At 42.1% G+C, this 26,535-nt stretch overlaps 1 protein-coding gene across 1 annotated transcript; it reads right to left on the reverse strand.

Annotated features, from left to right (window-relative positions):
- Nucleotides 1-14: 14 nt before the first annotated feature.
- On the reverse strand, nucleotides 15-23,956 carry HSPA4L (heat shock protein family A (Hsp70) member 4 like). Its single transcript, XM_036382898.2, has 19 exons — nucleotides 23,755-23,956; nucleotides 20,484-20,541; nucleotides 19,733-19,873; nucleotides 18,617-18,739; nucleotides 17,194-17,293; nucleotides 16,188-16,321; nucleotides 15,318-15,562; nucleotides 15,158-15,234; nucleotides 13,847-13,998; nucleotides 13,282-13,388; nucleotides 12,786-12,919; nucleotides 11,413-11,615; nucleotides 9,283-9,384; nucleotides 8,645-8,782; nucleotides 8,166-8,291; nucleotides 7,452-7,559; nucleotides 6,472-6,591; nucleotides 5,958-6,119; nucleotides 15-5,143 (listed from the first exon to the last, which is right to left on the reverse strand). Exons 1-19 carry the CDS (start codon nucleotides 23,859-23,861, stop codon nucleotides 4,949-4,951), a joined length of 2,532 nt encoding a protein of 843 aa, XP_036238791.1. The 5' UTR covers nucleotides 23,862-23,956; the 3' UTR covers nucleotides 15-4,948.
- Between the last annotated feature and the right edge of the window lie 2,579 nt (nucleotides 23,957-26,535).

Here is a 26,535-nt window from a genome sequence, read left to right on the forward strand (position 1 = left end):
GTCTTGGGTGGCCATTTCTGGTTCAAGTAGCTGTTTATATATTTATTATAATTATACACAACCTTGACAATCTGTATTGCCATTCAAAAATAAATCCAAGTCTTGTCAATTTGCACATGATCTGTCACTACTAAGGATCCCATTTACATACATGGTAAACATTTTCCATACTTAAACACTGCTTGAAATTCTGATGCTCCCATCTCCTCCCCCCCCCAATCCCCTGGAGTTAGACTATGGAAAGAAACTTTTCCAAGCACTGCAACATTCAGGGACTACCACCTTTTCTGATCAATTTAATTAAACTATTTCAACACTTGGTAGAGGTGGCTGGTGGGTATAGCTCTTAATTGCATTTTTGTTAAAAATTATTCTTGATGGATTTCATTGCAATGATTCCTGGTTTTCATTGCTTGACATGCTTCCTTCTGACCAGGAAAGAAGGAAACCAAAGTTTAGCAGCTGTATCAAGTAAGTCACATCAAGCACATTCCTGGTTTAATATTCTGCAGTGCCAACAGTCACGTTTAGTTGTTTTCACTGTTATTGACATATGTATTAAGTGGTTGAAGTCTTCAACTTTCAACTGTAAAAAATGAAGAATTCAACTAGGAGTCAGCCACCACACACTTTTAAGAGCTTGTGTTTATACTCCAACTGCTATCTTGGGAGCTGAAATTATTATTTATGAGGCATTAATGACTTTTGTTAAGCAACGTGTTTTTTACCACCTCTGTTGAGTGTTTCTGTCTCCTTGTGCCTGGAAGATGAAAAAACCTAAGATTAGCAGAAGTGCAAGAGGCAACAAAATATTCCTCCATCCAGTTAATAACCTAACAGCTAGTAGCAATTAATATAAGCATCCTTAGAGCAGGGAGACCTTACACCAGCCCACAACTCAAGTTTGGGCATCTGAGCTTCACATGAGAAGGGCTCCCAGAAGTGTGGAAGTATTACAGTGTGATTACACAGCAATGAGAAGTCCTATTTTGAGGAATGAGCTTCGTGATGTCTGAATCTATGGGAATTGAATTTAGCTTCTTTTCCTACAGCAGCTGGGCAGGTGCTTTGAACCAGCAAACACAGCATGTTTGCACCATGGCTTTGTGTTTTGGATGCTAGCACTGGTTAACTGACAGGCATGGAAAACCAAGAGCTCTGACAAGTGTAGATTCCAACTTTTGTTAAGGCTGTTCATTTTTCACACCGGTGTCAAAAAATAATTGGGAAGAAAACCCTTCTGCCAGCTCCTTGCTTGTTTCCTGAAACTACATTTACACAATCCTGACATGAAAACCCCCACTTATATATGGAGTATTTGAGAACTGTTATTAGCCATCTGTAGGAGAGACTGGAGTTCAGCACACAGAGATGTTGCAAAACATTAAGGAATTTCAGATGTTGAAGATACAAAGAAATCCCATCAACACACAGATTGGATGCTTTACCTTAAACCACCCCAAGGGGTCCCAAACGCTGGAGCTGCACTGCAGACACTGCACTGCAGACACTGCACTGCAGACACTGCACTGCAGACACTGCACTGCAGACACTGCACTGCAGACACTGCACTGCTTCCCTCCATGCTCTGCCCTGGGGCCTTGGCAGGGAACACAGCTTGTGGAATACAGGTTGGGTGTTTCCCAGCTGCCCCTGAGCAGCCAGGACCAGCTGCTCACTGCTCTGCAAACATGCCCCAAAGGCAGTGTGTGTGAGCAGTGCAAGGACACTGCCAGAAGCCAGCAAGGGAGAGGAGTCTTAGTTCAAATTCAGACATACAAAATCAAATCCTTCATTCACAATCAAGGGGTATTTTGTCATGAAGCAGCAGCTTCAAGAAAGAGCATGAAACCCGAACTTGAGTGTTTATGTTACATCTGAAGCTCAAAGGAACTCCTTGGAGTCTAAAGTACCATAATAATAAAAGTGGAAAGGAACTCATTAATCAGTTCTAGACTAAACTCAGTTTAGTAAAGAAAATTAAAACAAATAAATTGTGAAGTCCTTTCTTGAGCAAGTCCATTAATGCTCCACACAGGAGACAACGAGTCCTCTTCAAAGGAAAGAAGGAAGCTCTTACTGGTAAAATGAACCAATGTATCTATGCTGGTTTCTAACTAAATCTTTACATGACACTTCAGAACCCAATTTACAAAACTTTTGGTTTTTAAACAAACTCTACTGCCTTTACAGAGATAGTGTTGCTTCCTTTTTTTCTTTTTGTGAGACATGGAGGGAACATTTTCAAATACTAGAAATGTATCCTGCCCTCAGCAGAAAGTTTCAAGACATTATCAACAAATAGCTGCTGTTATAATATACAAGATGCAGAGCAGCAGACTGCTGCTGGTTCCCTCCCAAAACTTGGTGTTGCCAAGACACTCACTCTGGGGCTGTCAGGGGAGGCAGAGGGACCTTGCTCATTGAGTCTGACACACAAAACCACAGGTTGTGCCTAGTGTGTAAGTACTTAAATCTGTCCTGGTGAAATCTCCTCTTTGTGACAGGAACCAGATTACATATGAGCAAGTCATACATTAATGTGAACCTCGCTGTGAAAGATCAACTCTGCCATCCTAAATGGGATTCCTAACATGGACCTCAGAGCCAGCTTCTGTGGGCTGCATTCCTCTTCAGGGGGATCTAGAGACAGACCAGATGCACAGCAGGAAAACCTCCAATTCTAGTAAGAAAACTTGACTACAACTGTTTGTCTGAACCATATCTGCTTTTAAGCGTGCAGAATTATTCTAGCCTTTATCCTAAGCACTGCTTCAGATATCTGTGATGTGGTATTAAGCATCTGATGGCCATGAGCAGAGGACACTCAGTTCTTGCACATGAGCCTTTAGCTACTGGAGGACTGACACTGGAGATTTCTGCAGTTTTGTGCTCTTCTACCACAGGTACCAAGAAGTCTACCTAGACAAATTATTGTGTAGCTGGATTTTAGGAAGCCAGTACTTGAGAATGCTGCTCATTACACTGCTGTGGTAAAAGCCATTAGGATATAGATGGTGTTAAAGCCTACAAGACCCAAGCCAGCCCAGGCTGACTGATGCTGCAGTACTGTCACACCTCAGCACCAGAGGAGTGACTACCGTGGCAGAACTCAGGACTGAGGTCACAGAGGAGCTGAGCTGCAGAACAGCTCTCCTCAAAGTCACTCAGTTTTTGCTCAAGGACATTAAACATGTAAACTTACAGTGTCAGACCACCCACTCTGACAGCATGGAAGAGAGAAAAGTAGATGCATCTCAGTCACTTGAAGTCAGTCATGAAGATGCAATTCCAGCACTTGAACTAGTGCTGGAAGATTTCTGTACAGCCATGAATGACGCTTCCATTTTCTGTGGAGGTATAAGAGAGTTGAATTCACCTCTCCCAGGGGTCATGAGTTACTTTCTGGCATGAGCAGTGGTAGAAGATGAATGGCATGGCTGAAGATAAATGGCTGTCAAAGCCAGAAACAAGACTGTGGTTCTTCACTTGTTTACAACAGCAACACCTCCTACGGGAGAACCGCTGTAGGAGTGCCTGGTTAACATCTGAATTTGTTTCTGGGACAGACTTCAAGTCACTGAAGCATTATACTGCAACTTATTTTAGCTTCTTATGCTAGGTAAAGAAACCACTTTTCATACTTAGACTAGCCCACTGCCATTCTGGTAACAGAAGAGTTTTGAAGTCAATAGTGACTGGCTTTAGCAAGTGCAGCAGCACCTCAGTGACTGACAGAAGCATTTGGAATATATTTGGGACATAGACTGGACCTTGACAACATTTAAGATGTATCAAAGAAAACAGTGATTCTATTGTGTAACACATTGTATACACTTTCATTAGAGAGCTAAATGACCAAAGCTAAGTGATAAGCAATGCAAATTCATCAGGTAGATTCCACCTTTGGGGTAATAATATCCAGTTTGTAAGCTCTTTTGTTTTGGTCCTTGACCAAAAAATTAATGTGCTGAGCAGCAAGGCTTAAAGAAGCTCTCAGCACTTCTTTCAAGTTTGCACCAAACAGCATTTAAGCCACCTCAAAATCGGGGTGCTAATACCCAGTTTGCACAGCACTGCTGCTGTTGTTTCTCCTCCCCAGGATGAGATACAATCAGACGGAAATGGAATTCAAAACAAAAGAAGCGTTAACAGTTCCATGTGCAATGAGACATTTTCAAGGGAAAGCTACGCAGCAGGCCTTGAATGTTCTCCCCTCTCGTGCTGTTCTCACCAGCATCACCCTGTCCTAGGCTCAGCAGGGTATGTACAGCAACGTGCAGAGACCAGGGATTCCAGCACCCAGCAGAGCCACGGTGCTGGAGCAGTCTGCAGTGAAGACTGGTAGTGGGATGGGAGCCCAAAAAAACGCTTAAAAGCTCCGATTATTCAGTTCCTATGAAAAAGACCGTACAATTCTCATGGTACATCAACAAGATGGACTGGTATGCCAACTAACCTCTATTTTAATATTTAAATTATAACAATACAATAACTAGAAAAGGTCAGTGCTTCAAGTGACAGGTTTTGCCACTTCAATTCCAATATTTTTCCAAAATAAAGATGCGATTAGATCTACACTTGAGCATCAGTAGTGCAATACAGTATCCTTTCCTGAATAAAGGAGCTGAGGTTTATCCACAATAAAAGCTTTAAATAAGGTAGATTGTTGCCATTTATATATCAATTCTGTATGTTTGATATAAAATATATTGGGAAAGCTTCAACTGACTTATACAATCTACATTTGGCTAAAGCTCCACATAAGCAGCATCAGTGGAAATGAACATCAGAGGTGTACTTAATAGAAAACACTTTCAAAACTACTCAGCAACAAATGACAGAAGTTTGGCTAAGAATAACTGAACATCTGAGGTGTGTACCAGACAAAAAGAATGGACCCTGTGGTTACTTGCACTATTTTAATGAAGTAAAAGAAATGCAAGGTTTAGTCCACTTCCATTTCTCCGGGGGGTTTGGTCTGCTGGGGGTTGTCCTTGGCTGGTTCGGGCTTTGTTTCAGCAGCGCTCTGTCCGTTCACGGGCCCGTTGTGCTCCCCGTTAGCTTTGGCCTGCCCCTCACTGGGAGCTTCTATCTTCGGCTTGGGCTTGGACAGAATGGGGTTACAGAAGCTATCCAATTCCTGGTTGTGACACAAGTGAGACAGCAAGGTCATTTGGTGGCACAGCAACTGCACCCAACTACACTGCCTCTCATTTGTACTGTCCCTAACTGTCACCGTGGTATTTTAGGAAAAAATCCCTTCGCCAGGATTTTTTCTCCTGGGAAGCTTCAGCTTCTCCATGTTTTGCTCCTCTGGAATGTGATTTGGAGAATTATTTACCCAGCATGTGGAATTGTTTTTAATTATTGGCCAATCACAGCCAGCTCTGTTGGACTCTGAGTCGGTCACGGGTTTTTATTATCATTCTTGTCTAGCCTTCTGATGTCTCCTTTCTCTTTCTTTACTATAGTTTTAGTATATAATTTTCTTTTAATATAATATAATATCATAATATAATAATCAGCCTTCTGAGAACTTGGAGTCAATTCTCATCTCTCACCTCGTCCTGGGGATCCTCACAACACTGCAACACCTAATGGCCTGGAATGTCATTGTCAAGCACCAGACTTCTCTATTCTGCAAAGTCTAGAAACTTCAAAAAAAACCTTTCACTACCTGAGGAGCTTCTGATTTGCTACAAACCTGTATGTGACAACCCATTCTGTGGAAACCTGGTGCTGTAATCCAGGATATTTTAAAAAGGCTTGTGCACAGGTACTACTGTAAATCAAGAGCCAGCACTGAAGAGTGCTCTAACTGCTGCCCTCTCTGTATAAGACCTTTCAATAGCTTTAAAATCTCTGCAGATGTGTCATTCTAGCTCAGATCTAGGCTAAAATCTGGTTCAGGAAAAACTGATTAGAATGCAACAAGTACAATTATTATTTTTTACCTTAGATTTTGCTAGTATTTCTGCCACTTTGACAACTGGATCCTGAGTTAGACTGAGTTTGTTCTGGGCATTCATTTTGCTGTTCAACCAATTCATAGCCTCATTAATGTATTTTTCAACTTTCTCCATCTCAGCAGGATCTAGGTGGTCGTATTTTTCATCCTAAAGAAAGAGAGAGAGAGAGAGAGAGGTATTTGTATCACCAATTAAAATATGCTGCCCACCCAATTAAGTTAATCTTTGAAGTTACAGAAACACTGGTAACAGCTGTTAAGTTCAGAGATCCATTTCAGGTGGTACCAGCCACCACAAAAATCTCTGATTTATGTTCTCAAGAAGCAGTTCTTTCTGCTGGCAATAATGAACAAGTTTAAAGTTCTCAGGGGCAGAAGTAGAACAGCCCTTCTAAAGCAGTGCAAGAGCTAACTTTACAGGATTTATTTAAACACAAAAAACTCTACAGGCAAACTCCGAACACCTACAATCACTTAACAACTAAATCATTTGCCTTTACCTTATTTTTGTATGCTTCTACTGCTTTCATAAGGAGCTGAATCTTCTTCCCCAGTTCATTTAGAACTTTTGGTCTCTCTTCATGTTCCATGCATCTTTCCTGGATAGGCTGTCCAAATTTCTGGAATAATAAGCACAAAGATCTTTACAAAACACGTATTTCCTTTAGTCTGCTCTAAGAATACAATGCAGCATGGGAAGGAAGGCTGCCTTAAACTCCTTTTCTCATCCCTCCAAAGGGCCAAGTCTTTGGATATTGCTTTAGTCCAACAACAAAAAAAAGTAGAAGGTTAAACACAGGAATAGTGACTGTTCTTTCTAGGGTTGGTATTTTGCTGTTTTTTGCAAAAAGAGCATTTGGAACAGAAACCAGTGAGGCTTTAAGAGATGCTTTAATTTTTAAGTCGTTAATCTGAAAACATCTAATTTTATCCACTCTTTGCTTTTTCCTTCTCTTGAATCCAGGCAGTTGCCTGGATCTACACTGCTGTTTCCATTAATTATTCCTCCCCTTGAGGAAATGTGACTGGAGAGTAAACAGCTGGAACCCAAGGGCTAGACACATAATTCAACTTCCAATAAAGTAGGTATTCATCAGAACTCATATTTTCCCCATTAGATCCTTAAAATCTGAAGCATTTGTCATCAATAAACAAATGGTACAATGGAAGCTACTGTTAAAGCCCCCCAGAGCCTTTATTGTTGGATATTAGACCCAAAAGTTGGTCTTGCTGTACATCTAAAGAAGATCACTGAGAACAGGGAAAACAGAATGTATATTCTGGAACATAATTCTCATTACCCAGGAGTGCAGTCAAACTACTCAGAAGTCTGACAGAAAATTCCCAGAGCAATTAAATCTATTACCAGTAGTGACAGTCTGCTTCATTTCAACCATCTTCAAATTAGGAACACAACTCACATTAAACTGTATTTCTAGTTCTAAATATGAGTTTTCTAGAGAATAACTTAAAACCTTACTTTTAATTCCTGAAGCTTATCCATGTATACTTGTTTTGGCTGGTCCTCTCCATCTTCATAAAGCCAGTTTTCTGTGTCCTCTAACATCAAGGTCAGCTTGTTTGAGTCCTACAAAGCAAATTATGGACACTCCAAGTCAGAAAGGAACACATCAAATGAGACTTCTCTCCCTGGCACAAACCCACCCTACTCAAAAAAGGACTCCTTCATCAGCTTAAAATAAATATTCCAAGTGAAAGTGAAGGAAAACAGTAATTAACAGACTTCAAAGCCAAGATTTTACAGTGATGAGAGAGGCAGGACAACCCTACTCATGTGATTTGCAGGTGAAGTTTACCAGAGTTATAAAATCAGTCCTGAGGCTATTTAAGGCAGTCCATGCACCTCTGAAAAGTGTTCCATATTATCTGTTCATCTCCTTTTTCTTCCTACCCACTCATGCCATTCAGAGCCTACTTTCCTGTGCTGACCATGGGGTTTTCACTTTCTGCCTGCATCCCTGACCCTTCCTTGCCACTGAGGAGCTTCTCAGGCAGGAAAGAACTCTGCAAGTCAAATGTCAGGTGTAAACATTAACCTGAACTTCATTGAAGCCATCTCCTATTCCAAAACTAGTCCAAGAGACCCCTGCAGCCTCCACAGAACACACACACACAAAATTTATCAACACAAAGTAACTTCTCCCAACAGCTGAAATGTATAAACAGGTCTTACTTCTTCAGTGATGAATTTCTCAAAGGCTCCACACAGCTTGTCTCTGAATTCATACACATATTCTTCAACAGCATTCTTAGCATCATTTCGTTCCTTCTCCAGCTTGTCTTGCATCATCATCTTCCCCTAGGGTGGAGAAAGGCACACTGAAAACTGAACGCATTTTTAAGTGTCAAGCTTAGTGACTACACTTCAAACTGTACCAGAGAAGCTGGCAAAGGCCTGATAATTCACAATTACTGATAAAAATGTTCATCTCTTGTGTAAGTCATCACTACAAACACAACCAGAATGGGCTAAGTCCAGAGAATTGAGTCATTTCAACAAAAACCCAAACCACAACCACAACCAAAACCTGTTACAATTATGGGCAACTTTCTAAAGAATTCTAAATTAGCTAAGTCAATGATTGCAACTATTTTTTAGATACTTATTTACAGTGACATTAATTTGAGCAGTCACCCCTTTATGCTGCTTACCTCATTTTCTATATAGGAATTGATCAGATCTTGTCCCAGCTGCCTACAGAGGCTTGCCTGTATAGGGAGGTCAATGCTCTTAACTTTTGTTTTAGCCTTTGGCTGGGAGGGATGATCTTGCTTTTCTCCAGAAGCAGCCTATGAAAAGAGTGACACCACTAAGAAACTTGAAATTTGCAGGAATTCTAAGCATTACTACATTTACGACCAAAAAAGAAAGACAAATGAAACTAGTTAAGACAGCTACAAATTAATACTATGTAAATTAAGCACCTAATTATTTCTCTGTATTCAAAATCACCATTACCTTAGTTTGGATCCAAACAGGTGAAATTAATTTCTTTAAAGAACTGTTAAGTAAACCTGTTCAAAAGCTTAAAGCACTGTGTATTATTCTTCACAATGTTTCCCAATCTCCCTAAATTCCATCTTCATTATAAAACCAGGTTAAACAGCAGAAACCTGCTTCAAAGTCTTAATCATGCTATGTTGAAAATTAAAGTGTCATGCAAAGATTCCTTACTTATCCATTTCAATATAGCTGTCCTCTAAACACAGTCCCATGCTTTCCAACTAGCAAAATCAGTTGAGTGTGAGAATACTGGGCTAAAAATGTCCTATCAATACTGAACACAAACCTTTGTTTCAGTTCCAGCATTTTCAGTTTCCTCATCTGCCTGGTTCTGTTGTTCAGCTTGACTTTTCTGCACACCTTCTTCTTGATCAACCTGCATTTTATCCTGCAGAGAGTTACATAACTGAATGCAAAGGTTTGCTGTAAGATTGAGGACTGATATCAATTGCAGTAAATCCCAGACAACATACAAACTTCACAATCAATCTTTAAAATTTATGGTTCACCATGTTTAAACAGGCATTTTGATGTAGTATTTGTATTTGTAGTATTTTTATTTATAACTTGCAAATTAAATGAAAATTCTACTCTGCTGCTTGATGTTGCTGTCTGTCCCCATTACATAATTACACTAAGCCTTGTGAATACTCACTTGAAATTAGAAACAAATACATATAAAATGAATCAAAGAACACTCTAGCAACACACCACCAACACAGGAAACAACAATGGATTCTCTATGGAACAGCCAGAACTTTGACCTCCTGTCATTTCTGACTTAAAGCTTGCAACCCAAAGCAGAAGTCATTTAATCACTGCAGTTAATTACCTGCATCTGTCTCAAAAGGCAGTGAAATCAATAAAAATCAGCTTCTGTAGTGGTAGCCTCTTGGGAGTACATGAGCAACTTCTCTTCCCTCCATGCCACCCAAAATAAAGAGAGCCTGACTTCAATTTTTCAGTAAGTTTATCACTTATGCCTTAGTCTAACTTTAACAATCTGACTGGTAAACTACCAGTGCAGATCACTTGGTTTAAGTAATACAGCTCCATGTCATCACCCAAAAACACTTTTAATGACACAGTAATGGGTAAGCCTGGTGTTTTCAGGATGATTCTAATACTCAGTGATCCAGAGCATTAATAACTAACAAGCTGTAGCTGAGGTCTGAAAGGTCCAAGACTGCCTCCATTACAAGGAATTAATATTTCTGGATTCACAAACTACATATGAATGTAGAATAATTTACTACTAGTTCAGCAAAACAGTAAGAACAATTGTTTAAGGATTTCAAACTCTAGCACAGGTGCCTATGTTGCAGTTCAAAGTGGAGAACAGGAAGACTACTTCTACCAAATCTCAAGTTTTGACACCTGAGAGTAGGAAAAGAGTAGTATCTAAATCCTCACTTGCTGTTCTTACTGTTCACACAGAAAAGCCAACAGCTGGAAGGAACTGCTTTGCCTACAGGAAACAGCTAGAGAGGGGATAACAGGACACACAGACAAGACAAACCTCCTCCTCAGAGTCGAGGGGATGATCCTCAATACTGAAAGGTAATTGCTGACAAGCACCATGGTGAAACAGAAGATGTGTTAGTGCTACAAATGGAAAGCCTGAGCATGGAAGCAGCTACTCTCACACTGAATTCAGCACACTCCCAGTAAGCTCCACGTGCCTCTTACACTAAAGGCCAGCTCCAGCACTTCCAACCTTTGCTCACTTGATCACCAACATCATGTATGGAGCTGCACCATGCTCAGCATTTCAAATATGCCCACATTCCTGGAAAGCAGTGTAGTGTTTAAGAAGTTGCTTATACCAATTATGTAATGCTAGTTGTGTAACCATTTGCTCTAATTCCTGTAGAATATCCAACTAAGGTGGGAGAAGCTAAGGCCAAATCCTAGGAGAAAGGCTGTCAGGGCCAGTGTTGGTGTTGCTGTTTCCAGCTCCAAAGTGGCACCCAGGCCTCAACTCTGCACTGCAAAGGGGCACCTCACTGGCAGCTACTTTCAGGAGGCAGTGCAGTTTTCCATGTATAGAGAAATGCCATATATTTTTTACTCATTGAAAATATACTTTGTGAGGAAAAACCTTTAGAATTAATTTGTCAGCAGATCTCATGAAATACTCTGCCTTTTGCTAGCAACCCTAGTTAATGCTAAGACTAGTGGAGAGATGATAAAGAACAATGAAAAAACTACTTTATGACTTTTTTAGAATCCCATTCTTTGTTCTTATTGCCACACTGGAGCAATAAACATGAAGAAACATGTTACATAACCAAAGAAGCAATTTAAGGGTGGAGAAGCAGTAACCACCAGAAGCCAAGCAGGGCCATTCGCCCTGCAATTATCGGCTCTCATTGTTGCCACAATGACAGTGAAGACGTTTACAAGCTTTACATACCAGCTCCTCATCTCTGCCTTGGCTCTTACTTGCTGACTCGGTGTCCATGGGGGTGTCGTTGTGCTCCCCCTCCACGCTCAGCTTCTCGATGATGGACGCGCTGGCCACGCTGAACAGCCCGTGGATGTTGACTCGCACTTTCACCTTCACCTTGGAGTTGTCGCCGTCGTGCTGGGGACTCACGTTCTGAATGGTGAAACGCCCTTGGGAACGACAGAAATGGCTTTAATTGTTGTCCCAAAATGCAGAGGAAGGGTGGGGAAACCCCAAACACATTCCTTAAAGGGTGTTAATTTAAACAGCAAGTTCACTGTTTGGAAACTTTCTACTTAGCTGACAATCCTACAATGTAAGCTGCAGGTAGATAAACTAAAAGCTGGTTCCCCAATTATTATCAGCTCACTGATAAATTTGCTTTATCTGTATTCATAAAAAAAAGACAGTACTTTACTAGGTGTTCTACTTCTCTGTTGCCTTCTGTAACCACCACACTAGAGAAACTACTCTGATTTCATCTCAAATGGTTTCTTTTGTCCACGTAACTCAAACTTCACACTGAAAAATAAAACGTTAACAGAGATAAAATATTCTGCTTAAATTTCATAACATGCCTGCACTACACTTTTTTTGGAAAATGAATAGTGCTTAGCAAGGTTTCTGAAAGCAGTGAGGTTGCTACTTTATTTTGCAACTTGCAGAAAATTTTAAGTGTAGATGATGTGTATATGTAAAGGAGAATGTCTCTTCCTCAGGACCACAGACTTCTTGCATAGATAGCCAAACAGACAGCAGCAAATTTGTACCTGATTCATGAATCAGTGAATAAACAATGAATTAAGGAAGTGTACTAATAACTGCAAAAAGTAGCATTAGCTAACAAGAAACTTATTAATGCCATCTAATTCTTTAGACTTTACTACAGATGCTTATATTTTATATTCTCAGATTAACAGAAAGAGACATGACAGCATGAGACAAGTTATCTGTCCAGACAGGCAACAGCTCCTTTGATCCAATTTTTTTGAAAAATACAGGCTGGCAGGCACATAAGATCCTAATCAATTTTATAGAATCTAAAAGAACCAGGCAATAGAGCACTAAACTCTTTGTGCCTACTTCTTTTGAAGCATTCAGTAACTGTAAAGATAGAGAGAAGGATGAATGCAGAATTTTCTTAGGCATGTCAAACAGAGATGTCAATATGGTTTGCTCACTACACTTAAATCAAGAAGCCTGTGCTGAGCCTTCCTAAAGGAACTAAGCTTTTCTGCAAGCTAGAAAATATGGAAGTAACATATCTCACAGGAGAGAAGAACCACTTTTTCCTGTATCAAGAGGAGCTAGGGATGGGGGTTTTATTCCCATGTCCTTACCTATTCTGGAATCAGGATAAGGCACTTCGTGTGGATGGGTATAATAAGCTTCCAAGTCAAAAGGCTCTTTCTTGTGGAAGGTAATTACTTTTGAGAATGGAGCAGCATGGTTCTTACTGAAGACTTCACACTCCCTACAGCAATAAACATTAGATACCATTAAACCTCTGAGCATAACTTGATGGATAATCAAAGTCAAGGTAATGTTAACAATCAGTGGCCCTGCTGACCAAGCAACTGCAGTAATTTGTTTTAAGTCAGTTTTTAACAAGAGTTGGAGGTTGAAGGCCTCTAGGTCTCAAAGCTGGACTCTGCATTTTATGTCACACTTATTAAAAATTAGGCAACTTCAACCCAACATTCTAATTAATTGTATTTCCAATTGTTGAGCAGTAACTGGAACCCAAAAGGTAAAATGCTAAAAAAGAAAATTAGAATTTCAACATTTTTCTTTATATCTAAACACACACTGTTTTGTTGGCACTGTACAACTTACCCTGTTCCTTCTTCATAAGATGATTTCCATCTCAATGTTATGGAGTAAGGAACAACATCTGTGATGGAAAACTCACGCACTTTAAAAGCTGGAGAAAGAATTGCACACTAGGGAAAAAAAAGAGACCAAAAATTTATTATATCCATGTGGTCAAATAAATAGCAAGTACAAGAATTAATACTTATCATATAGGTCATATGGAGGTCCTGCTTATCACAGACTTTTTTTTTTTTAACAGAAACTTCCTAGAGTTAACTGAACTGAAAGACTTAACTAAATTAATAGGTATTATTTCTTCAGTGATTTTCAGCGAAGGTTCCAAGTGACAAAACAGAAGTGGAACAGCAGAATTTGGGTTCTCAAATTTAACAGGTCTTTTTAACAAGCCCATCCTTCTAACATGACACAGCAAATTAATGAATGTAACAGAATTCCAATTAGTGCAACAACAAGTAAGACTCTACATCTTGTCTCAGCTGCAGTACCTTTTGCTTGTGATTAGCTGGATTTCATTAGTACATTTTGTTAAAGAAGCAATATTGAAGTTTTATTTCAGGAACTATACCTGCAAGGCACAGCCTCTTGCAACAGCTTCATCAGCATTTAGGGTGGTGCTTATCTCTTTACAGAAAAAGTTAGAGATCTGTTCCTTCACTGCTGGAATTCTAGTAGCCCCACCTACTATTTCTATACTGTAGATATCTTCACGCTGAAGTTCTAGAAAAGAGAGTGCATGCCCTTAAGTTATCATCAAGGTATCAGAAAGCTATCTTTGGACAAAAAAAAGAAGAGATAAAAATAAAAGCTCTCTTATTATCTAGACACTGTGACAAGTGCTGAATGTATTTCATGGCTGAAAAGATCTTTAAAACTCTTTGTCCCTCCTGTAGGCTACAAGGTTTTGTAGTTGCACAAACCTGGGAAATGCAGAAGCCAAGCATCAATGAGAACAGCTGTTCTTTAAAGTGTGTTGTCCATGTGCATCCCCTTTCTGCTCTGCATGAACTCAGAAAGGTGAAACTGGGTCTTCTGCACTACTGGACAGTATCTCACCTCTCCCAAAAAAAACCAACAAAATGAAACCCAAATAGATCTCATTTTAATATTTGGCTGAATTTTGCTTGCCAAAAGAGAAAAGAAAACCTTTAAAGCCAATATATGTAAAAAATAGCACATTGTGCTTGAAGGTTAACTTTTTGATTCTGGAATCAGGATATGTGTATGAAGTAATCTCAAACAATTGTCAGTCCTTGAACAGCTCTGCTCAGCAGTTACTCAGGTTTTTAATTCCTGTATTTGCTATCGAGCCAAGTCACAAGATCAGCAGAATTCTTCCCTTTCAGTTGAAGGTGATGGAATTGGGGGTAAAACCTTCCCTGTTAAAGTCTACTTCTCTCCTTTACACTACATTAGCCAAAAAAAAAAAAAAAAGAAAAAAAGAATTACTTTGTTATTGGCACATGCTTTAGGTAATTCAATTTAAGAGTATACTGCCAAATTACCAGGTCAGTGAGGACATGTAAGTACCACATGGAACAGGCTGGCCAGAAGGCTGCAGTAAAGAATAGTATCTTTTACCATCATCATTTTGGTTTGGTTATTTGGTGGTTTTTTTAAATAAATTCAGAGTGCCAACCTTTTCCATGACAAAGGGTGAATGAGGGTCAATAACCAAGGTTGCAGAGCAGCATGTGCACTAAATGAGGCGGGAATGGGATCATGCATTCATGGCAAGCATATGAATGGAACTTACATTTAACTTTTCAGTATTTAGCTTTGCAATTCTAATAAATACAAAAATACATTGAAAAGATAATCATTAAAGAGATCAGGAACGACTGGATTACTAGCAGCACCTCAAGTAGCTTCTACTTACTGGCTTGATCCATGGCTGCTCTTAGGGGAGGCTCCACTCTGGCCAGAAGGGCAGCACACAGCTGCTCGAACTGAGCTCTGCAGGGCAGGGAGAGTGTTGGTGTTACCAGGCTGCTCAGAGACCACAAGCCCTGGCCCAGAGTGGGAACAACACCCAGTACCTGTTCATCTTACTGGAGACATCCAGGTCGTTCATGAAGCACTCGATGTTGAGGGGAAGGTCGGAGGCGTTGGCGCTCATCAGCTTCTTGAGCTTCTCGCATTCCTGATACAATCGCAGCAGGGCTCGGGGGTTCTCTTTTACATTCAGCTTGTATTTTGTCCTAAATTCTTCAGAGAAGTAATCTACCAAAGCCTCATCAAAATTCCTGCCACCTACGAAAGGGTCAAAGGTAGTGGCCAAGACCTGGCAGAAGTCAAAGAATGAGATCAGAAGTTATCAGACAAGGTTTGTGCTGTGTCATTTACTCAGCAAAGCAAGAAGTGCCATCATTGCCTTCCACACTGCTTCAGAGGGCATTTGGCTACCTGAGACAGGCCCACAAGAGCATTCAGCCTTTAGTAGGTCACAGACAAAGAAGTCTCCAAACCAGGAGGCAAAGATTGTGCAGCTTTGCTTCACATCCCACTGGATTTAGACTTTGAACTGTCATGGATGGCACAAAAAAAACCCCCAACATCTCACAGTGACTCAAGACAGTTCAAGAGTCTCCCATAAGTGAGTCAGTTGCACAACTGCAACACTTAAGAAGCTCCCTGAATATGCAAACATTTCAGGGATATGACACAAAAACTGTGCAGTGTCCTTAATGATCGAGCACTTTGCAAAACACACTTCAGGATGCTACACTTCTGCATTTTACAAAAACTGACTTGATGAAATAGCCAAAACGTAACAGAAAGGTTCTGTATTCCACATTTAAAAAATATTTTCTATAGACATTTATTTTTTTAAAAAACTAATCTTTCCACAGAGCAGTATTTTGAGTTTTAAATACTTCAGGCTTTTAATGTACAACTTCAAAGATTACCTTCAGTTTTCCCTTGTTAAAAGCACAGATGGAAACCTGATATGCAGAATGCCCCATATCTACAAAGACCACATTTCTTGGCTTCTCTTCCAAGGCTGGCAGATCTTGCTTGTATATTCCATAGGCTAATGCAACTGGAAAACACCAACCCATGGAAGGTAAGGGGAAGGCACACACAGCTGCAGACCATGCATTAAAAGCACTACCAAGAGACAGACACTGCCCATGTTCACCCTTTCTAAAGACCTTCATAACTCATTAAAAAGTCGAAATTGTGTTGAAAACACATTTTTCACTGACAAGAGAAAAAGATGTCAAGTGAAAGTTTAGCACTAACAAAGAATCCCTCTGTATTTCAATTCTGCTTGTAGCCAAATGAACACTGCAATCTGTGAAACTGCACAGATTAAGACTCATGCCTACAGCTCTCCCTTGAAATGCCTTAGCTTTGAAAAATTCAAGCATGCCCAAGAGATAAAGGAAATGCTTTGGAAGATTCGTTTACACAAATCTATGCTTTCACAACCAGCACTCATTTGGAAAGCTTTTTCAACTTTCTAAAAGCAAAGAGAATCAAGAAAAATAAAAATTACAGATTTAAGCACCTCCCAACTTTAGTCCCCATGAAGTGTTAGGCATTTCAATGCTCTACCTCAGAATTCACCAGAACCAGAAGAGGGGAGTAATCTACTTTATAGAAACAGTTGTGCCATTGCTACAGCTGACAGGACTGCCACAACTTTAAGCACAGATGCCAGGTTTATTTCCAAAGCTATTCCCAAGTGTGAGTGTGCTCAGGTTAGCAAACCCCAGCTCTCATGGTGCCTCCCAAGTGCTGCACGCCATGCCACTGCTGTGTTTCCAGTTCCCAAACTGGAATGGGCAGTACTAGCCTGGACAGCTCTCTCCCAAGCTCCCAATTGTGTAAGAGCAGGGTGTCATCACCCTCACATTCAACAGCCTCAAAGGACAAAAAAAAAAAAAAAAAAAAGTCCTGGCCCTTTACCTGCTGTAGTTTCATTCATCAGCTTCAGACAATTTAATCCTGCAATCTGTGCAGCTGCCATTACAGACCTTCTTTCAGCATCAGTGAAGAAACTGGGGACCTGTTTCCAAAAATAATGACATTGGATATTATAGGATATGGATTTTTTAATTTAGAGTAGTCAGACTTGCCCATCAAGCTATCCTATAAATGTCATTACCACAAGAAACTGTTATAAGCTAACCTCAAATTATTAAAGCTGTCTGAATAAATCAGCGAGCTAATTCGTTTCAGTGCATATTTTAATTAAAAATTCAAAATATTCCAAAAATGAAGTTGCATCCAGAGTTGTTTTAAATAAAGCAGATTTTAACACGCAAAACAAAAAAATCCTGAAAATGTTTTCTTAGATTGAGTTTGAATGAGTCTTTCACCTCAAAATCATCACCAGTTTCTGGAAACACTTGTGCAAGACAAAGAAAAAAACACAAAACCCAACAAATATTCACACAGAGCCCCACAGTAAGTCACTGGCAGAAGCACTGGAATCCAGCTTGAACCTGCATCCCTTTTTCAGCTATCACTGCCAGCTTACAGCGTGCTGCAAGGTTCAGTGCCACCAAAAATAGCCACAGCACCATCAGAGCCCATTTAGGATCTGGCTGCAAGCAGCTGGCACCTCTTCAGCAGCCTCTCGAGCAGAACTCCATTTTGTTTGTGTGTTTTGTTGGCCACCACTGTGGGGCATTGCCAAGGATGCCTGGGTGTGTGGGAGGCATTCTCCCAGCTTAAGAAAGCAAGGAAAAAGATCAAAGCAGGTTTTGAAGAGCTCAAGTACACAGCTTTCCAGTTCCCATGGCTGTGCCTGACAGAGAAGGGATAACTGCAAACCTTCGTGCCCAAACTTCCCAGCAGGGCCAGTAAACAAACACCATGCTAAAAGCAGGCACAGGACTGTGGATCCAACAAAATAAAAAGACTTTTTCAAACAAAGCCAAGTGGTTTGGGTGTGTGACACTATCAGCATGACCCTCAGAGCCCTAAATTCAGGCAACTCTCAAGTGCATTACAACAGTGTTCACCCATGCAACAAGAAAGAAACTTAACAAGAATTTAGGAAGGTTCTTCGGAAGCAAGGAGGATGTGCTTACACCTAGGACAGCTCCCATCTGTAACAAGAACTACAGTAATCAGAAATCCTGTCTGTAGCCCTTGGAGACAGACAGACTGCATCAGCTGAAGCACTGTGTCCTTTCTGAAAATACACTCTGGATTCAACAACCTTTTCATCTCCTCAAACAGGCTTCAAGAAGGATTCTCATCTGGAAAACCTGCCACAAAGGCCCATTTTTGGGGATATGATTTCCATCTGCTACTTGAACCTCTTACTATGGTATAAATGGCCCTGGCTGGCATAATTCTGCAATAAATATACACAACTTACTGAAATCACACAGTCAGCCACTGGTTTCTTCAAAGCACTTTCTGAAGTCTCCTTCAGCTTGGCCAGCAGCATTCCTGTGATCTGTTCCACTGCAAACAGTCTCTCTTCATCCAGGTACCTCACCTGGAACAGAGAATTGGGATTCTGTGATCAATCATCCCAACCTTGCTCTCAAGATGTGCAACTTCATAACAATTATTATGAATTATTAATTCATAATAATGGATTATTATTCATAATGTTGAGCATTGAGACCCACTGAACACCAGGCTCTAGATACAAGTAACTCCCTTTCTATTGATCTGTGCTCTCTACAACAAATCTTCAACAGTTCAGTTTGGGGTTTTTCTTTTTCTTTTTTTTTTTTTTTTTTTGGGAAGCTTCACACCTCAGTTATCTCAAGGGACTATTCACAATGATACAGTATTTCTGCTGCTTGTGTATTTTGAAAAAGCAGCAAAAAAAAAGGAGCATAATATAAGTAAGATCACATTGTGCTATAACACAGGCTAAAAATAAAAGTTTTGGAGCAATCCCAAGGAACATTTGCTTCCTGCAACAGTCACCCAAGCACAGGAGGCAGGGAAGGTGTAAACCAGGCAATTCCAGCACTCCTGCCCTGCTCAGGAAACGTGGTTGAATCCTCAGCCTCCATGGGAGGTTTTGTGTCCTGAATTCCTAACCAGCTATCATCTCTCCAGCAATCCCAAGCACTCCTGCCATTTAGTCTGGAAGCCAATTAAAGCTAACTTGTCCAAATTTCATATTCAGAGCATTATGTTGTTTTCCTGACACCTGGCCTCTGCATGTCTGATGGGAACTAATAATCTCACACTGTAATTACACAGATTTGAAGATAAATCTAGTAAGGCCAAGTGCAAAGCTTATGTGACTAAGGAAAATTATTATGATTGATAAGAAGCCTCAATGGACATCTTGGAGAAAGTACAGACTTATTAAGAGACACAGCAATTTTCTGAATTTCTAAATTTTCACATTTCTAAATTTCAGATTTTCTAAAGGAAAATGCAAGTGACCACAGAGGAAGTGAAGTGACAAGGGCCCAAAGTGCTCATCTCTACCATCAGAGAGATTCCACCCAAAGCTCTCGCTCACCTTTACTCCTACAGAGCCATTTGGCATCTTCTGAAGCTCAAAGGGAAGTTTGGCCCTCTCAGCTTGGATGTAAGGATCTTCAAATGCTCTTCCATGCAGTTTTTTGAAGCCATGGACTGCATTTTTTACATTTGTGATGATCTGTGGCAAAGATACTTCCATTACCCATAACATCCTGATAAAGAGGACTGTGCAGAAAGGAATTTTTCATGTTGGGCTTAATGCACACACTGACCTGTGTCAAGCCCCACACATTCACTGAAAAGCAAAGTGTGAGGAGAGTGAAAGAATCATCTACTTTTTAATCTATGGCCCCTATTAGAAAAATTCATATGTACTTCTCTCTGTAATATCCATTAACTTGCTGCCATCAATTTTCACTGTACTTTTTATTTTAGAGGAGCTTTCTGATACAGCATAAAATATTTAAGATCCTATATTGTTGCAGTGGCTACCTGCAGGAACTAATGAAGTTATTACCTACATTAACCTTAAATGAACCTTCAACAAATTAACACATTTCCCTTCCTTTAAAGTTCTCCTCTAATTCAGATCCCATCTGGATGTAAAGCCTCCCCACGCCTGTTCTCTCATCAGTGTTTTAACCTAGTCATTTTCAGGACAGCCTTTTAACCAAAGAAAGAACCAAAACAAACAAATCCCAGTGAACACAATACTATAAACTATTACAGGACATTCTTCTCCAAGATGAACTTGTTTACAGGTCAAAAAAAGTTTTTAATCCATTTACCTGGCTCTTTGCTGCATTCCCGATGGCTCGGGTCTTGGATCCTAAAGATATACATGCTCTAAGCAAAAAAAAAAAAAAAAAAAAAAGAAGAATAAAATAAAATAAAAGTCAGCTTTAAAAGAAAACATCATAAAATATTTCTGTGGTATTTTAGAACACCCACAAAAATTCAAGCAGCAGGACATGGATGTGTTAAATAACAGCATTACTGCATGAAGCACCAGAAGCTGAAGTGGAATTCTAGTTATTTTGTCCTTTGTAAATTAGCTTAGAAACAGCAAGCAATTGCAACTGTTGCCATTTTAACTGCATTTAAGGAATTCTGAGAAAGCTGAAATGTTCCACAGTTCTTATCACGAAGGAAAGGCACTGATAGTTCCTTCTGGGTCACAGGTTAAAACCTCAGAAGCCTGAGAGATCTCATCCAAACCCCTGAACTTTACCAGCCAGGATCTCGCAACTCTACAACCCCTGAGTCTCACAGGGCCACATTCACACTCTAAAAGCCTCAGCAACAACCCTAAGACAACAATTAAATCCCCACAAACCAAGGGAGCTGAACGAGCTGTGAAACGCTTCCAGAGCCGAGCACAGAGGGAGGGAGAGAGGGACCTGGGGACAGCTCCCTCGCAGGCACTGCTCTAATCCACAGCTCCCTGCAGCTTCCTGGCTACCAGGAACACCCCCGGGATCAGCAAGGGCTGCCTCAAACCCCAGCCACCAGCTGGCCTCTCAGCACTGCCTTTGGAAATGTTCTGTTCTATTCTGGAAGGTACCAACACTGTTATCTTCACATCACCTGAAATACAACTCTGCCCCAAAAGGCAGATCTGGCCAGGACCATTCAGGAGGAACAGAGAAACTCGGATTTCACACAGCTCAAATGTAATTGTTTAATGCAGGCATAAAGGTCACTCCAGCACCCTGCTTCCTGCCTCCCCTCCATCACTGAGGGCACTGCAATTTGGCAGGATTTTCTAGCAACTTCTTCTCTGTGACATCCAAAACCTTCACCAGATTTAACTGCTGCAAACACACGAGGCATTTCCCTACATTTTCAAAGAGGCAGCTCAGCTTGCACAAACAACTTTTACAATTCTACAGTTCCCCAATTCCTCCTTGTGATAATTAGGGGAAATCAGATAAACGAGCAATTTCCAAGGCAAGCAAATGATTTACAAACGAATGCTATTGCATCACACCTTTCCAGTGCAGGAATCTGCCTCTGCTCACAGCCAGCACAACTCCTGCCACGGGTCATTTCAATTCATTCCAGCACAGGGGGATGGATGGCTTTTCCCTCCTGCAGCCAGGAAGCAAAGATGCCAAAAAAATAAATGTGCCCTCCTTAGCTTCAAAAAATCCAGTCGTTTCCAAGATTCCTTATTACATCACCTTAATTACAGCATGTGATCACATTAATCACACCTGGTGTGAAGTAAGTTATGAGCTATCAGCAACGGCCTTGTTTTCCCACAAAACCACAGTGGGTGAGGCAGAGCACCCTGAAAGGACCATTTGCCACGAGCTTAACGTGCCAGAAGCACTGGAAATGTGCTCAACAGCCCTGCTGAAGTTCCCAGGTCAGGAGAAATCAAGTGTCAGTTTTCCAAGAGATACAGGGCCAAAAGCCAGGAAATATCCAGGTTCTTGGCAGGATCTTTTCCCCTTCTTTCTAAAGTGCTTGTGCTAAAGCTTCAAGGATGATACATGGCTGTTGTGACACTGGATTACAGAATGTAATTATAACTAAAGCACCTGCATGATGTGAGCACCTCCATAGGAATAAGTTCGTTTAAATAAGTCCACATTCAAATGAGTTCATTTACTGTGCTGCTGTGTGCAATAAGGGAAGTTCTGATGATTGAAGAATTAGATCTGTATCACTCGAATCCCACTTGAAGTAAAGATTTAGCTACTATGAGAAACTTACATAACAGTAATAACCTGTTACATTTCTATTTACCTTTGGTTGATTGCTTTTGAGACGGTAACACTAGAAAAAATGTTCTGCGAGGTCTCCTGTATTACCCCATTTTGAGATAGAAAAGGTCAATGAAAATGTCACTTAAAGTATGACAGGTACTGCCTTTAAGTGTATGTGCACCCCAGATGCTGTAATTGCTAAATTGAAACTCTTTCATAATCACTTTCCAAGTATCTTGAAAGTACAGTTAATCAGACATTAGTGTGAAAAACATCGAATGCAGGTAAGCCTAACTGCACAGAACACACCCCAAAAAGAGCTAAAAATCAGAAGTGCTCTTCATCACAAGGGAGAAGGAAACTGCAGCTGCCTGAGGATTCTCTGGGCAACAATTTCACGGGATACTTTGCATTTGAAAGGCCAGAGAATTTCAGTTCTCACTGCATATCTGGTGCACAAGGATAATTACTTCCTGAGAGCTCACATGAGAAGCATATTATTCTAAATAGCAAAAAGAATTTTCAAGAGTATTCCCATTAAAACAGACGGCGTGCTCTTCGGCCATCAACTTCTTTGTACTTTTAAAAACCAACTTTTTAGAAAGCAAACCTACATTTCCCCGAGACCAGGGCAGCAGCGCTGAACTTACTACAGTCTCGCACAGCAGGAACAGCTTTCTCTGTTGGCTCCGAGCCCCTTTGTAAAAAGAGAAGCACCATCCAACCCCCGATTTTCCTGAGTGTTACACGAATCCCTGAATCCTCCTTCAAAATTATGCACAGATGGAGCTCTAAAAAATCCTAGACGTATCCCATAGAAACAGAGGAGCAATATCTCCACCTACTCTTGCGTCTCCCATCATCACGGACGCTGCCCGGTGCCCCCCCCCCGTTCCCCGCCAGACCTCGCTATTCCAGGGCCGGCAGATGCGCTGCGAGCACGAACAGGTTCAAAGAAAGGGAACTCATCGCGCCGTGAATCAACCTCCTCCTCCTCCTCCTCCTCAGTCTCGCCACCACTCGTGTAATTGCTAATGGGAACGCTCCCAGCCCTGGCAGCCGATCCGGAGCCGGGCAAACACGCTCACTCCAAGGGTATCCCTGGCTACCCGAGAGCCCTGCGAGGAGCGCACCGCCCCGGGCTCCTCCGGCGGCGCAGCGCGGGATTTCAAGGGCACGCCGGCACCGCCGGGAAACCGGCACAGACCCCGCACACCCCGCTGTTCCCGGCACACGCGTTCCCGGCAAGGCGCTCTCCGCCACCTCCCGGCTCTGCCGGCACCGCCGCGCCGGGGATCCCGCGGGGGGACGCCGGCGGGCGGGGCCCGGGCGCGCCGCTACTCACGGCGTGCAGCGGTCGCTGTACTCGTTGGCGATGGTCTCGATGCCGCCGCTCCGCGCCACGCCGATGTAGCAGTTGAGGAAGCCGAGGTCGATGCCCACCACGGACATGGCTGCGCCCGGCGCTGGCTCTGGCGCTGGGACCGGCACTGGGGCTCCGCGCCCGCCGCTCCCCCACTGCGGAGCGCCGGCACCAACCGGCAGCGGGCCCGCCGTGCGCAGGCGCCGCCGGCGGGGAGCCCGCCCGGCCCCGGCGCCGCCTCGGCTCTTTCCGGCAGGGCTCGGGCGGCGCTGCCCTTCCAGAAGGATCTGGAACGGGAGGGATGCGGGCGAACGGGGCGGGAGCGGCGCCGCCCAGAGCGGCAGAGCGTCAGCGCTGCGCTGGGACCGCCCCGGCCGCCTTAAAGGCTCCGGGCAGCGCGGCTGGCTCAGGGCTGTCGGTGCCACACGGGCCGAGTTAATGAGATTATAACAATCCCCAGCAATTAGTGCAGAGCGGCCATGGGGCCATTGGTACGCCCGCTCTGAGGAGCCGCCCTGAGGAGGGGACAGCCCCTCACGGAGAGCCCCAGAGGGCTGAGGTGCAGGGCGAGCCCTGCGCTGTGAAGACCGTGTTGGTGCAGGGCGAGCCCTGCGCTGTGTGAAGAACGCGTGTTCTATGATTGGCTTTTCGCAAATATTAAAAGGAATAGCATATGTGTTATGTTAGGAAGTTATGCTGTATTAATTTTTTTATTGGCGCGGCCGCTCTGAGGAGCCGCCCTGAGGAGGGGACAGCCCCTCACGGAGAGCCCCAGAGGGCTGAGGTGCAGGGCGAGCCCTGCGCTGTGTGAAGAACGCGTGTTCTATGATTGGCTTTTCGCAAATATTAAAAGGAATAGCACATGTGTTATGTTAGGAAGTTATGCTGTATTAATTTTTAAAAAAATCTCTTATCGGAAGAAACTAACTTCTTCCTGCCTCGCTCAGTTTTGAAGACGCCATTAGAATTAAGAGAAAGAAAATGACACTGACCAGACAGAATCCTGTGTTTGATGGAATTTATGTATCATGTATGAGGTGTATGAATATGCAACAGGTTATTGTTTTTAAGGGTTAGTCCTCTGGTAATGTGTGTCCTTTTTCGGGCTTAATTTGCCCAGAAAGAGGTACCTAGACCATCTGTAACTTTGTTTTTTATTGTCTCATATTATCCTAATCAAAATTGTTCAAATTTTTTTTACTCTATTACTATTTTTATAACCGTTTTATTACTATTAAACTTGTACAATTTTAAAACCAAGCGATGGGCGTTTTTCACAGGTGGAAGCTGTGTCTGCCACAGAGGTGGGCACGGCTCTGGGTGCCTCCTGGGCCAGGGCCAGGCAGAGTTTGGCCCCTCTGCTCCTTCATTCCACCCATTGCCAACACCTGTGGAAGAGACATCCCCAGCTGGGCTTGGGCTCCATTTCCAGAAACAGCCCTGTCTGTTTTCTTTCCTTGGGGAAAAAAGTCAACTCGAACCCCAAGTTCTCTGCTTACCCTGCGTTTTGGGTAAGCAAAAATTTCAAAACATAAATATCTGATGGGTATCAGATATTTATGTTGTGAAACTCCACAAAATAAACCTGCAGGCTGGAAAAGTTCCCCAAGTATTTATTTGCTTCTAAAAATGACACTGTTTCACACAGCAATGTGACGTCTTTGTGACACAGGATGTGACACTGCATTGCACGGTTCTGTTCCACTGGAGAGATTAAAAATAAGCACAAAATGACTAAACTAGTTTAACATCCCTGTCAAGAGGCTTGATTATCTCTGCCATTTATCACAGTCTGAATGGTCTCCTAAACAACCAGAATTTTCCTAATGAAAACATATTCTTTTCCTCTAGAACCTCCAGAGGCAAGAGAAACCACTGGTACACAGAATTATTTGTAACACAACTACTCGACCTGCCTTGATGATCTCATTTTTACTTGCTAGGTTGAGGATCAGAAAGGCACACCAGGTCCAGTCCCATCTACAGTAGCCAGGAAGGCAGATCCCCAACTCCAATTCCAGTTCTGCTCTTTCCATCCCTGTTAGGAAAAAAGTGGTTCAAGGCATGGCAGCAGCACTTGAGGCTGACTGACTGAATAGAGACCTCGGGGGCAAAGAGATTAAATGCAAATGCTCCTGTGTGCTTGTGCAACCCCAGCCAGCTGGTTTGAAGCTGCTCTGGGGAGCAGCAGACTTGTGCAAACACTCCTGACAGCCACCAGAAAGTGCCAATGGACTTTTTTATTTGCTTTGTGCAGAGTTGGGGATGAGAGTACAAGCAGGGTAAGCCAAACTCTTGGAGGCATTTCCTCAAAGTCATCTGTGTGCTTCAGTGTCACGCTGATGTCCAGCCTGTGAGTGTGAACAAAACTCACTCCAGATTTACCTGAGCACAGCCCCCCTTCTCATCATGGACTGCCACTGGAGCAATGCTGGGACTGAGATTGCCCCAGTCTTTCCAGTTCTTGGCCTGTGGATCACCTCTGGTATTTTAGCAGCTAAAAAAACCCCCATCTGTACAACGTCCATGAGCCAAGGGTTTCATGTCAAACTTAATGGCTGGGGTGAAATCTTAGGAACAGTGCTGGGCTTAATTTCTGTGAAACAAGACATTTAAGTGCCTCCTAAATGCTTCTTTTATCCTAAGTTATCAATACTCCACAAGGTTTGGTCTTTCCTCCTTGAAAATTACTACCTCAGAAATAAGAGTTTTCTCATTAATATACATGCTAAGATTTATCCTCAATACTGAGAAGGATCCTCA

Source organism: Molothrus ater, chromosome 4, assembly GCF_012460135.2.
Source record: "Molothrus ater isolate BHLD 08-10-18 breed brown headed cowbird chromosome 4, BPBGC_Mater_1.1, whole genome shotgun sequence".
Classification (NCBI taxonomy): Eukaryota; Metazoa; Chordata; class Aves; order Passeriformes; family Icteridae; genus Molothrus; species Molothrus ater.